Below are 13,262 nucleotides of genomic sequence, written 5' to 3'. Positions count from 1 at the left end.
CTCGCGGCGAAGTAAAGCGAGAAAAAGTTCCGCCAAGCGACACTGTCGTCGTGCCCATAGCGACGGTGGATGGGACTCTGGAGACTCAAAACGAAAACGACGAGTTTCAAGAAGTAGTGGAAATAACATTTCTTTTTCTAAACAAGTCGAAAAACATATCGAATTGAATAAAATTCCGCAGAACCATGTTGCACACCCGGTGCACCATTCAGTGTCACTGAAGTCACCTATGGGTGGCACTGTCATAGAAATGCCAATCTACGCCCAAGCTACTTGGGCTGGCCCCGGCAGCAGTCCCAAACGTCGTCATCGGCGACCCAAAAAATCAGCAAAAGCATCGAAAAATGCGACATCCGCACCACCAAAGAAGAACCAGTCTCAACCAGTTCGACCCAGTTCTGCCCGGTCTCCACAAAAACACACAAAACGCAGCCGAAAGCTCAGCATAGGCGGCGGCGGCAAGTACGTATGCGAATACGGTACTTTACCCGTCGACCTTAGCAAACTGCCCAAGGAACTCGTCGCAAAACTCGGTGGCCAGCCGCATCGACTGCTAGAGCCCATAGACCAGTTAAATTTCGATAAACTGTGTCGCCCTTTGCCTGCCCTGGGCGACCCGGATGGTCAAATGAGCGCCCGCAAACTCGTATCCCTGCCGCCTGACCACATGGACAGGGAAATACTCGCAAACACGTATCAGTATGAAGACACTGGTCTTGTAACGACCGACTTATAGCACAATTTGTGTGGGAAATTTACCTAGATCTTATTAACCACAAATACTTTACCTCCACGGCCAACTCATGCACTAACAACCCGGTGCTTTGAAAATTGACAAGATATTTATGTGGCTTCCAACAAGCCTATGTATGATACGCCAGCAACAATCTTTCGGCGTTGTTCCAGTTTTAACCATTTGCACGCATACGATGTACTGAATCAGTGTTTGTCACTTTTGTTCCTTATTTCCCACACAAGAACGTATTTAGCAACGTGGTTTAAGCATTCTAACCACTGCACACAAGTTTTTTTTTAAAAAAACACAAAAAATAGCGAGGCATGTTTTCATTAAATTTGAAAAAAAAACATAAATTCAAAACTGACTTTTATACGTTTAATTTCCCATTGCACGAATTTTTATGCAGTCATTCAAGCATGCCACAACTGTTAACATACGCCTTTACGTTTGTGTACACATATACTGCCCAACCGCTCAAGTTTTGAAACATATAATTACAACGTGGCACATTCGAATACTGAATGAAGAACATGTCACAGAATGCGTGATTTTTCTTCTTACAAAGCGTTTTTACATTGTGACTTGTAAAACATATTATAGCCTCTTTATCTTAATTTTTCTAAATAAATCTTTTGTCGACGGTTTTAGAAACTTTTGGTACCGCAGGAGTTACAGCATTCGTTGTGTCATTGAGTCATAAGGAAGCTTATGACGTCATAATCTGTGTAGATTGCGCGCGATTCGAGTGACGTTCACGTCAGAGAAATATGCACTAACTATTTTGGTAACTAAAAAAAATATTATTTTTGAACACTCTTCATAAATGTTTAGAAACACGCAAAACTGTTTTCAAATTACCCAGTAAGTATATAACAGGAATTTCAATCAGTTTTTCCGTATACCAATTTGCTGAAATCCAGCGTTTTAATTGGAGCCGGCGGTGCTGGCAGTGAGCAAGTCCAACACAGTTTTCGCCTGCGGGCACCAGCGTCCGACTCATGACGCTATAATCGCACAGCGCTGAGCTACTTGCCCGGCAAGTATTGCTCAAATGACAAGCGGACCTATATGGTCGTATCAGTATTGTTGTCAGTTACATCAAGTCTTAGGTAACCGTATCAAGTGTACAAGTTGTATTTGAGGTACAATCTCAACTATAACGCAGTATTGTTAGAACAGTATGCCTAGTCAGCATAATATAGCAAAACTTTAGTATAGTGAAGCTTCTTTTATGTAATATGCATAGTCAGGATACCAAGTTTATACTTTCTAGGTTAATTTTGCTTACATAACCTCGTACTAATACAACGTACATTTTTAGACTACAGTTTCTGTAACTTTAGTTAGTAGGCTAATATTGAGAAAGAAAGTCGTTAGATCACGACAGTTCTTTCGTCAAATAGACTTGAACACCTGGTCTGACAATGAGCAGACCAGATCGATATCAAGACGTAAGTAGATTTAAGTAACCTGTATTCACCGTTTGTTTATATCGCTGTTCTCAATATTACCATGTGGGGTTATTTTACGCCATTAAAATCATTGCGAAGGGTTTCTGTAGTTTGATACACAAATTGTTAAATTACAACTACATTGGAATATCGTGTAAAGCGTAATGCAAGTTTTTAACATTCAAAATCTATATAAACTATATAAACTTAACATAATAGTGTATAGTAGGATGGGGGAAGATGGGACACCTGTAGCACATATAATATTCAAATAGCCTGATCATGTTTTAAACAATTAACAACGGTATATGGGAGTCGTGAGGATATAGTTTTATTATTCTTTGAATATTTTTCGTTTACTACTAAAAGGGACGAGAAAATAGAGTCAAAATGTGTCCCATCTTCCCCGCCCTACTATATATATAATACTGCGGAGTGAGATAGGATACCGTTAATTGTGTTTTTAACAATTAACACATTCTTTTTTTTAGTCTTGTAACTATACGGTTATATAATTTCCTAAATAAACTATGTGTACTAACAAAGAAAAATGTTTAAAAGCAAGTCCCATCTTACCCCACCCTACCATACACCAATAAAAAGGGGGTTGATTGTTTTTTTTTTTACTCTCTTCCCTTTTGAACACCTACGTAATATACCTACTGTAACACACATGTCATAAATATCGCCTTGACTTTTCGTATGATACGTTTATAACTGTACCGTAAATATCACCAGCTGCCTGGAGCATACAGAAGAAGCGGATTCTCTGAAGGCCGTAGTCTTCCCAGGAGTTCTATCCCCCCCAAACCATCAAGATATACGAGTTCTTATGTAAGTTGCTTGAAATAAAACTAGTCGTTATTATTATTTTTCTCAGTATAAGAACTGAAATTAGAAGGATTTGAACCCATTACCTCACGTTTTATCATGTTACTTTACAACTTACCGCCAAATGGCCAACTGCATTTGTCAAATACAGTTATGTATATTTGAATTTAAATGTGAGAATGATGCTTGAACATACGGTACCAAGATTAAACACGGTTATTGCGTGTTAATAAAGATTTGGTCCTTTTGAACCGTCACGTTGCATGCACTTTATTGATTTAAAATAGTAAAACCGCATATTACCGCAAGCGTTTGGGGTATGTTTTACTTTACGGGCATATACATCTTATTTTATAACTACCCTTTACATGCCGCTAGCATAATTATTGGCCAGAGAGACTGCAATTAAGTGATTTGTTGTATTAGTTCGGGAAACGATACCCTGAAAACTGAACGAGTGTTGCGTAACCTCGGCGTCGTGAAGTTACGAGCGTCTCCGCTTCTAATTGCTTTATTAACGACGCGCAGTGAAATACTGCCCTGGCAAGTTTTGACGCATCACGAAACTTTCATGTGAATAATTCACTGCAGTACACGATCACGGAAATTAATTGTTAAACTAGCTATGCGTTTGTTTAAACACCAACATAGTCACCCCGCGGGCAAAAACGATGTTTCTGCATTAAAGTTACACATAAAAGGAACCCTCTCTTTAAAATACATGTTTTAAACTCGTAAACACCCACACTACTATTAACGTATCAACATACAATTACATACGGAAATGTATAAGCTAACTTTACTCCTACAATCCTAGACAGCAGTGATGTAATACCAATAATATAAACAGTTTAGACTATATCTATTACCATGTGCCACGTACATTTCAGGGTACGTCTGAGAACGACTTTGGACCTGACCACTTTAATTTCACCGATGGAGACACGTCTGCAAGGTAAACAAACCCGTTTATATTTCACCCTTTAATTTAACTATTACAGCGCGGATAGAATGCTTGTTTTTAAGACCAACGTAGTTTCTCATACTGCATATAGAAACTGAAGTAATAAGTTGTAAGTTCCCTAATTCTAACCCTGATCTGGTGCTCATATACGCCAGGACGATTCTTGTGTATAATGAAATACAGTCAGGATATGGTGCTTGATAGCAGTATTAGTTAACACAACAATCACAGTAGTCAAATTGAAATAATTTTGTTACCTTTTTTAATATTTTAAACGTTTCGGGTTTTGTTAATATATTTATTCTAAATGATATTGTATCGTGGATTGAATAGCCACGCCTTTTAACACTTTTATACTTAACAGTTCTTAGCCGTGGGTATGTTCAAAACGAATATAGTTGTGTTGTTAATTCCATACTCTTTGTTTAGAATATTTTAATCTTCAGTATGTATTTAAAGAGATAGATAAAAAACGATTTTTGGTCTTCATTTTACACCCATATATGTCCTAAAATTTGTACCAGATCAGTTGTTGGCAAACATTGTACCTTAACAGCTTGTTATCTGACTAATTTTATTCAAATGTAATAAACCCAATGTATGACATATACTGCATGTTTATAGCGGTAGATCTCGTAACGCCAGCACGCTACCGAGTGGACCCAGTGGTAGCAGCGCAGCATTCTCCATCCGTGACTCCCATCCTCCACCTGTTTCCGACTCAAAGAGGAGGACGATCTCCATGGGAGCCAACATCCAACCTCCGAGGAGTAAAAGGAGCGGAGGAACAAGACATAGAGACAGAAATCAGACACTTCCTCCATACTCGGTTGGTTACTAAATATGTTAGGGTGGGGGAAGATGTGTTGTCTTTTCATTTTATCTCCAGGCCCATTTGGTAGTAAACAAAAACATTCAAAAAACTATAAAACCGTGTTCCACGACTTCCGTTGACCGTTGTTAAATATTTAAAATACGGTCAGGGTTTATTTTAAGCTTGTAATAACGACTAAAATATTTTAAAATTTTTGGATTTTTTTTTATATTTTTGGACAAAATGGCAATTATTTTTGCATGTCGATTTTTTGTGATAAAGTCTATACCAGGTTATACACGTTCTTTCATTCTTGCAATGATATCATTTAGGTGAGTAATTCCAGCCGTCGAACCACCTCCGGAAATGACGAAAATAACCGGTTTGGATCGGATGGATCGAGTGTTTACAGCTCGGATAGTTTTGGTAAGTTTACCAAATGATAGCATTTCCCATATAGCATCAATTCTATTTATTGTGGGGGAAAGGCAACGATAGACTTGATGCAAAGTTTAATTATGCGATGATTAATACCAAATTAGAGCCAAAGAATTATTATTTAAAAACAACCAAGTTACGAAAATTACCCAAAAAAACCACGCCCTTTTACACAGGAAAGATAAAATAGACTTTCACAAAAGCTTGACCGCCAAAAATTTTAACACAACAATGCAGTTACGAAAGTTGCTAAGGGTTATATACACATTTCACATATTTAAATTTAATTTATTATTTTTCCAGACTCTCAAGATGATTTCGATCGGCGATACCCTCCTCGCCCGCCAAAACCCGTGAGAATTATTACAATTTACCCAATACTATTTACCCTATATATAAGCTAAGCTTATTTTTTTGACTTACTTTGTTTTATTTCATTTCAGGACAAATACAAAAGCACCTCTTCAAGTAATTTTACCGGACAATTTTATCCTGACCCGTTAGAGGTGAATACTCTTTAAACAAAAGCTATTTCTTTTTTACAATCGTTATTTCCTTCTCCATGTGTTTTGTACATAGCTGTATGTCCCAACATCAGTTCGCCCAAGGGCTAAATTGAAATCTCGTGGTTATCGTACGATTAATGTTCAGGATCTTCTTATCAACTAGTTTAACTAAATATAGAAAGCTCGTACGTTGAAACTATAACTGTTTCGTATGATGACCTATGGCTAAGTTATTTTTGGACATACTGTTTGTCTTTTGCAATAAGTTTTAAAAATAATTGCAAACACTGTCGTTGCCCCAAAAGCGATTGATTTGTTGTTATATTTATTCAATTTCTCCTTAAAACGTCCTCTTCATGTTTTCCGATTTTCTTCTTCAAACGAATTTAATTTATTTTAAATTACTCTTTTATCAGAGCGCTGACATTCGACGTTTACAGTCCGGTTACTCAGAAGATACTAACACTACGATCACAAACGGAGGTAGCAGGCCTACCAATCTCGATGAACTAGCAGAGTACTTCAACAAGTAAGCGTGTCTATATAAACGAGGAGTTTCTTCCAAGTTTTACGTATTTACATATACCGCACTGTGAGTTAATATGGATACCGTTAGCTCATATAATATCCAATATTTCATATAACCGTGTTTTTAACAACCTCCTTAGAGTTGTAGGGAGGTACTATCGGTATATATTTCTGTATTTTTTACCGCCGAATGGGACAATAAAAATGAGTAAAACATGAACCATCTTACCTCAACCTATATAGTAGAGTGGGGGGAAGATGGGACACCTTTTCAACCTATTTTTCCTCCAATTTGGTAGTAAACGAACGTTCAACGATTTTGTATGAAACTTTATCGTCGCGGCTCCCATAGATCGTTGTTAATTGTTTAAAACACGATCAGGATATTTGGTTATTATGTGTTAAAGGTGTCCCATCTTTCCCCACCCTACTATATAGTAATTTTTATTATCTACGTTTTTAGAAAACTGGAAGATGTCCAGCGGCAAGCGGACAGTGCCATGCACCAAATGCAAGGTCGAAATAGAAGCGAGGTATGTATTATATTTTTACTCACCGTCATTTATACCATACACACACGCGTTTGTTTTAGAGTTCTTGTAAAATATTATCAGAAAAGGAAGTTAACGTTTTAACATTTGTATATTGTTTTGTATAAAGCTTTCAGGTTTGCAGAATGCCTTTAGGGTGAATTACATTCTTGCGAGCTGTTAATCATCATGCAAGAATGAATAGGACAAAAATATTTACAATTAGTATGATTGAGTAAGCATATAACATTGTATACTCAAATTCTACAAAGAAAAACTATGTTGTTAATTGTTCAGAACACGATCATAAAATATAGTGGTACTATATATATGGCGTCTTTGTATTCCAGTTAATAAAATGTTATGTTATGTATTTATATTCAAACATATAAATAAAAATTGTTTTTATGTATCTGATTACAGAGAACTGACTCCACACAAGAAAGCTCTATGTTCAGCTACCCTGCTGGTCCGTCAGGTCGCCACACAGTTCGTCCAACTAACCGAGCTGGTGTTTCATCTGACGCTTCTACGATAACTCCAACAAACAGTCGGACGTTTCAAACGGTTAGTGATTTTGTTTTGTGTTGCAAAGACTGTACATTTAAAGATTCAATAATGTTTTGCAGTTTAATAAACCGTTTTTTTTTTTTATATTTATTAAGCTATAAATTTTAGTGAGCTTAAAAACTCACTCATTTAACACCCATTCTCCGGGCGCCACGGCGAAGTGGTTAGCGCGGCATTTATTGCTCCAATCCAGTGGTCACTAAATCAATTGTTTTATTTATTAGTATGGCATAGAAATATCAGTTTGTTCTCTATATTTCCAGCTGGAATCTACACAACCTACAGAAAGTAGCATCTCAGCCGTTAGGGACGAAATCGAAAGTTTAAAATCACAGTTATCGCGAGGCTTAGGAAACATGGGAGCTCGTGGTGAATCGCAAGACATGGACGAGATGGCTGACTATTTCAGTAAGAGACTTGAAGAATGTCAAAATCAGGTACGTGGTTCTAACCTGTATAAGTATGAATATGATATGCTGTTTTATTGGTTGGGGTTGTAAGTTTAGAACTTACACGGAACTATAATTTAATTCCGATAGCTATAGGGATTTGCAATTCATAAAAACTGGATTTAAAATCTTTAAAGTTCAGGTGTACTTCGACCCGAAACCCAGCTCTGTTGTTTGTTCAAATTCAGAAAATGTTGCTTTAAAAGTGTATATTTAACAGGTGTATAAGGCTGTGAACAAAGTACAAGGTCAAATGGGAGATCTTAGACGAGGGTTCGACGGTAGACAACCAAGGGTGAGAGTTGTCTTATTACTTTACAGTCTTCCAAAAAATGCACTTTCTTTCTTTCGGAAATATCGTTAAAAGAAATCACCTCTTGTCTGGACGTTAAAATTTAGATTACCCAAAATAAGAAATCACCTCTTGTCTGGACGTTAAAATTTAGATTACCCAAAAAAAGAAATCACCTCTTGTCTGGACGTTAAAATTTAGATTACCCAAAAAAAGAAATCACCTCTTGTCTGGACGTTAAAATTTAGATTACCCAAAAAACTGGTCTGTCAGTTGCATAAACATGGATTTTATTAATAAAATTTGGCTTTGCAGCATCACCAGGAATTTGAAAATCGAGACGACGAGGTGTACGACAGCAGTGACAGCGGAATTGGGCCAAGAAATCTAACTATACGCCCGCTTACCCGTGCACATGCCAATGCTTTAGAAAACAGTAAGTTAAAATATATAAGTATATTGTACTTTTTGCCTGTGGTATCAAGTCCTCGTGTGCACATGAAACGAAGATCCTTATAACACATACACCTCGTGCTCATATTACAAGTTACCACGTATATTAGGTAACTTTCAAGGCGACTGTTTTTTTTCTGCATAACTGACACTTCGTATAAATGTATGAAAGCTTGCTTTTCCAATGTTGTAAACGTCCAACCGATAAAACATCTAACTTATCAGTATAAATAAATCTTTTATCCGTTTCCATTTTAGACCAACCGCCAAATGGACCAAGTCATAACCCCCCACCAGTTGTGCGACAACATAGGAATTACAGGGAATTTGATCATCACCGAGAGCAGGATAACCACAGACATACTTATCCACCACCATTACCACAAGGTTTGTTAAAAAATGATCGTGTTTCAAAGAAACAAAGTTGCTCGCGTGCAAACCGTTTAGAACGGGTGTTATATAAAACACTATTGCTAAGCTGTTGCTTAAGTTTAAGACACGAAATGCAACATTCAAACCTTAAAAAATCCAATAGATAACCGAACATCGAATATATAGAAGGTGGGGGAAGATAAGACACCTTAACGTTCTATTTTTCGTTGCATTTGGTAGTAAAGACCATTGTTAACACGTTCAGAATGTATGGATACTATATCTGCTAAGGGTGTCCCGTCTGCCCCCACCAACTTTACGTAATAAAAAAAATATGGATCAGCAAAAACACAGTTTTTTTTTTATTTTTAGATGACGACGAGTCCTTCAGTATTGCTGCATCGGAGAAGTTGAGAGATGCTCCTCCTCCTGTATACAGGGATGACATGGATTTCCCACAAATGGCTCCTCTAAACGAGGATGATAGTTGTTACATGGGATCAGATGATGAGAATGATTGGGACGATTATGAAGATGTATGTGGGATATGTTTACATACTCCTAAATAAACGTTTAACCCTACACTGACACAATCATAGAATTTATTTATTCATCTTTTTAATACTATGATGAACCGTGATATCTTACACAAAAGCTTTCAAACTTTTATAAAAAAGTAATCACATTATTCTTACATATATAAACGCATACTTAACCAGCATTTCTTTACAGTTTATAGACGATGATACTCCAGCCCCAGAGACATCGATTCCAGTTCCCAAGATTACCTTCAAATCGGACAACTACATTTATCAATCTCTCTACATCTTTTACATCTGCTCTTTCCTTGCTTACGTGTTCGTGCGTATACAGTACACACTGGATGCGCCCGGTTTGAACCGGATTTACTGCATTGTTGTCGCTATCCTTGAGATTATTACTGCACCGTCTCTTATTCTCCAGGTTCGTAAAACAAAACACTAAACGGAAAATTTACCTTTTAATAAGTTCAGTCACCAATTATAATAGTTTTGGGTTTCCATAACCAAAAACCTAATATTTTGTTTCTTACTTAGGGTTTGTGTCTGTGGAAATGGGTTTCCCGTGAACCCCTGCCTGACGACGCCTATCTCCGCCAAAAGTTTCACACAGCTAGAATCATGGTCCCAACATACAAGGTGAGCATTTTGTAATGATATCCAACGCAGGTGATTTGTCTTATACATTTCTCTTCATTCTGGAGTATGTACGCGTACTGCTTTGAAATTTACGAGTGTTCTTTTGCCACCACAACTAATTTTCGTAATATAATTTAATGCAACATAAACTATCTGTACAGGAACCGCTGGAAGTGGTAGCAGGTACTGTACACGAAATCGTTCATATGGATCTCCCACCTAATTTCCATGTCCATGTATACGTGCTTGATGATGGTCGAAGAGAAAGTCTCGAAAATTGGGTTTTGTCGAAACGTACAAAGAGGTAAGCAACACAAAGTTATATAAGAGCCTCCATTCTTACAAAAGACTTATAATACCAACTGTACCTTAAAAGTTAACACCTGGTGCTTTTATTCAAGGGGTGTCTATTTGCATTACGTCGCACGAACGAAGCTGCCTGGTGTTCCCCATCACGCTAAGGCAGGCAACATCAACCATACATTGCACTTCGTGTTCGACGACGCTTACGCAGAGCAGGAATGTGTAATCATCTTTGACGCAGATTTCATGCCAAGGTAAATTGATTTTTTGCCGAACCATCATTTCCCGTATTTTTATCTATAGAGTTTAGGTAATGGATTCTGCATTTTTTGTGTGCTTAGGACTATTTTACCAAGCAACCATTAAAACTGTATGCATTGTCCTACTTTTCAGGCGAAACTATCTTCTCCGTGTGCTTCCTGTGTTCTCTGAAAAACGAACACGTCCACTTGCTCTGGTGCAAACCCCACAGTTCTTCTACAATGTCAACTCTGACGAAGACGTGTGGGACCATCTCAACGTCTCGTTCTTCCATCGTATCGAACCCAGTCTTGATCGTTGGAGTGCTGTCAACTGCTGCGGAACAAATTTCACGGTCAGAGCAGACGCTTTGAAGGACGTCGGCTACTTTCCTGTCGGTTGTTTGACTGAGGACACTTTATTGTCTCTACGTCTATGTACTATGGGTTGGGGTGTGGCTTATCATCATGAAGTTCTTGCTATTGGACAGTCACCTCACGAAATCACAGAGATTTTCAAACAGCGGTCAAGATGGTGTAAAGGAAACTTACAAATCTTCCTCGACGAGTTCCCGCTCATGCAGTCTGGTCTCTCAATGTCGCAACGTGTCTTCTACAGCTCGTGTGGCTTCAACTACTTCTGTGCTTCCATCTCAATTCCGTTCTTTCAACTTGTCCCGGCCTGGGCTATCTTTTTCGGTTTGTGGCCAGTGTCGAAAATCGGGCTTGAGTTCGCCTTTGCTTTCTTCATCTATTATCTTCTTGGAAACTTCCTCCTTCTCTACCCCCCTCCCGGGTTCGGAATCAAGGACATGTGGAACGGCGAACTGGCTTCGACTAATTTGTGGTTCACTTATTTTAACGGAGTACGCAGAATTGTTGGCACAAAACTACTGAAAGGAAAAGGTAAATAATACCGCTAGAAAGATTCATTACCAAATAAAATATAAACAAAAGTGTTAAAAACTTGGTTTAATGTTAAAACCAAAACGTCAAAATGTGTTCCCCATTTAATTTTATTGTAAAACACAAATACACCGGATTTTAATCATTTAATCACGGTTACAGGTGAACTGACTTTCAAAACTACAAAAAAGAAGACGGACGAAGACGAAGAAGGTTCGAATGTTGGTTTCCAGAAAGAAGACGTTCGTGCTTGTTACATGCATTTCATTATGTTCTTTATCATGTTGATAACCATCATATACGCCATTGTAAAAGGTGAGACTTTTTTGAGACGAATGATTGATGTCTGATCTAAGTGTCTAAATGTTCGCCAATGCAGTAAACATTTCTTTCTTGTTTCAGCTGTCACCGCTACTAACGTGCAGTTCTACTTCTACTACATGTACATGATCGGTATGTCCTGGGCTCTCATTAACATGACACCCTACCTGATTGTCGTCATCTACTGCTGGTACCGAGTTCGAATCCCGGGTCTGCTAGTCGCTTGCTTCAGGAACGTGCAGTTATTGCTCCGTTTAGTCTGCGCTGCCCTTATCCTGGTCCAGGCTTTTACGACAAGGAATCTAACAGAAAACTTCGTGTGTCCCCACGAGTACACGGGTCAACTAGGTCAGTTGCTAAAGGACATACGATAGAAAACAGCTTTCCACTTTAAAAACTAGGTCCTATATTAAACAGTTTTTTTGGCTTTATAGGCGCTAGTCCACTTGCTATGGTCAAAACCCTGGATATAACTTCGAATCTCCAAGTTAGTCGAAACGCTTTCTGGCTCCTCGGTCTCACCGACGATTTCTACACCATCCAGCAGATTAAAAAGACAGCTTGTAATGAGGACGAAATACCTGTAATCGTGTTTTTCATGCGACCGTCTGCTGGTCTAGTTCTAGATGCTGAATCTAGCCATTACATGCCTACAGACCGAATTGGTAAATTTATTTTATCCTTGATATACTTTTTTATAGTTTATATAGTAAGATGGGAGAAATTGGGACACCTTTTGTATTTAATATTCTCGTTCCGTTAGGTAGTAAACAAAGGACATTCAAAGAATAATACCGTATCCTCACGACTTCCATAGGCCGTTGTTAATTATTTAAAACACGGTCAGGGTGTTTGGATATTATGTGCTAGAGGTGTCCCGTCTTTTACCCCACTGACATCGCTTCCGTTAAAATGTATCTATGTCCGTTTTCCTTATATACCATAACATTGGCAACTAAAGGTGTCTACAAATATCAATGCGCTTAAAGTTATCAAAATTGAATGGCAGGCAAAGCGAGACTCGTATGTTTCTAAAAATCATGTATTTTTTAATTAAAGTTTTTATTTAACTTGTATAAACAGTCACCCTGCGACGGGCTCGTTGTTTATGCTATAGTACAAACATGTTTCAAACTATTGATGTGTTACAGATACACTAACACTAGTTAACACTCTCCAATATTTATCTAGCATCCTGGGAGGAATACGATGTAAAACTAGAAAACTACGCCAAACAGTTGGCTGATGTCCCATCATTGATTGTGATGGAACCTTCGTTGCTCATGCACACGTTTAACTCTCAAAATAGTCAGCACGATACTGCTTACCAGGTCAGTAACTAATTGGTGTAAATTGGAGATAAAATTTAACATATAAT

General features: G+C 37.9%; 1 protein-coding gene across 2 annotated transcripts in view; it reads left to right on the top strand.

Moving 5' to 3' along the window:
• Nucleotides 1–2,026: 2,026 nt before the first annotated feature.
• The window catches only part of cicesa (CiCesA protein), a 14,487-nt gene continuing 3,251 nt past the window's right edge, over nucleotides 2,027–13,262 (top strand). Inside the window, exons 1-24 of one of the 2 annotated variants that reach the window (XM_009860596.3) lie at nucleotides 2,027–2,190; nucleotides 2,929–3,024; nucleotides 3,912–3,976; nucleotides 4,610–4,814; nucleotides 5,132–5,225; nucleotides 5,541–5,590; nucleotides 5,681–5,743; nucleotides 6,160–6,272; nucleotides 6,735–6,804; nucleotides 7,225–7,368; nucleotides 7,635–7,808; nucleotides 8,041–8,115; nucleotides 8,428–8,548; nucleotides 8,824–8,952; nucleotides 9,310–9,473; nucleotides 9,670–9,900; nucleotides 10,014–10,115; nucleotides 10,277–10,419; nucleotides 10,517–10,672; nucleotides 10,812–11,563; nucleotides 11,726–11,878; nucleotides 11,966–12,232; nucleotides 12,319–12,549; nucleotides 13,076–13,215. In XM_009860596.3, coding sequence (XP_009858898.1) covers nucleotides 2,164–2,190; nucleotides 2,929–3,024; nucleotides 3,912–3,976; nucleotides 4,610–4,814; nucleotides 5,132–5,225; nucleotides 5,541–5,590; nucleotides 5,681–5,743; nucleotides 6,160–6,272; nucleotides 6,735–6,804; nucleotides 7,225–7,368; nucleotides 7,635–7,808; nucleotides 8,041–8,115; nucleotides 8,428–8,548; nucleotides 8,824–8,952; nucleotides 9,310–9,473; nucleotides 9,670–9,900; nucleotides 10,014–10,115; nucleotides 10,277–10,419; nucleotides 10,517–10,672; nucleotides 10,812–11,563; nucleotides 11,726–11,878; nucleotides 11,966–12,232; nucleotides 12,319–12,549; nucleotides 13,076–13,215 — 3,765 coding nt within the window. In that variant the 5' untranslated portion in view covers nucleotides 2,027–2,163. 2 annotated transcript variants of the gene reach the window in all.

Source organism: Ciona intestinalis, chromosome 7, assembly GCF_000224145.3.
Source record: "Ciona intestinalis chromosome 7, KH, whole genome shotgun sequence".
Lineage (NCBI taxonomy): Eukaryota > Metazoa > Chordata > Ascidiacea > Phlebobranchia > Cionidae > Ciona > Ciona intestinalis.
Note: the sequence above shows the minus strand (reverse complement) of the source record. Positions and strands in the feature narration are given on the sequence as shown.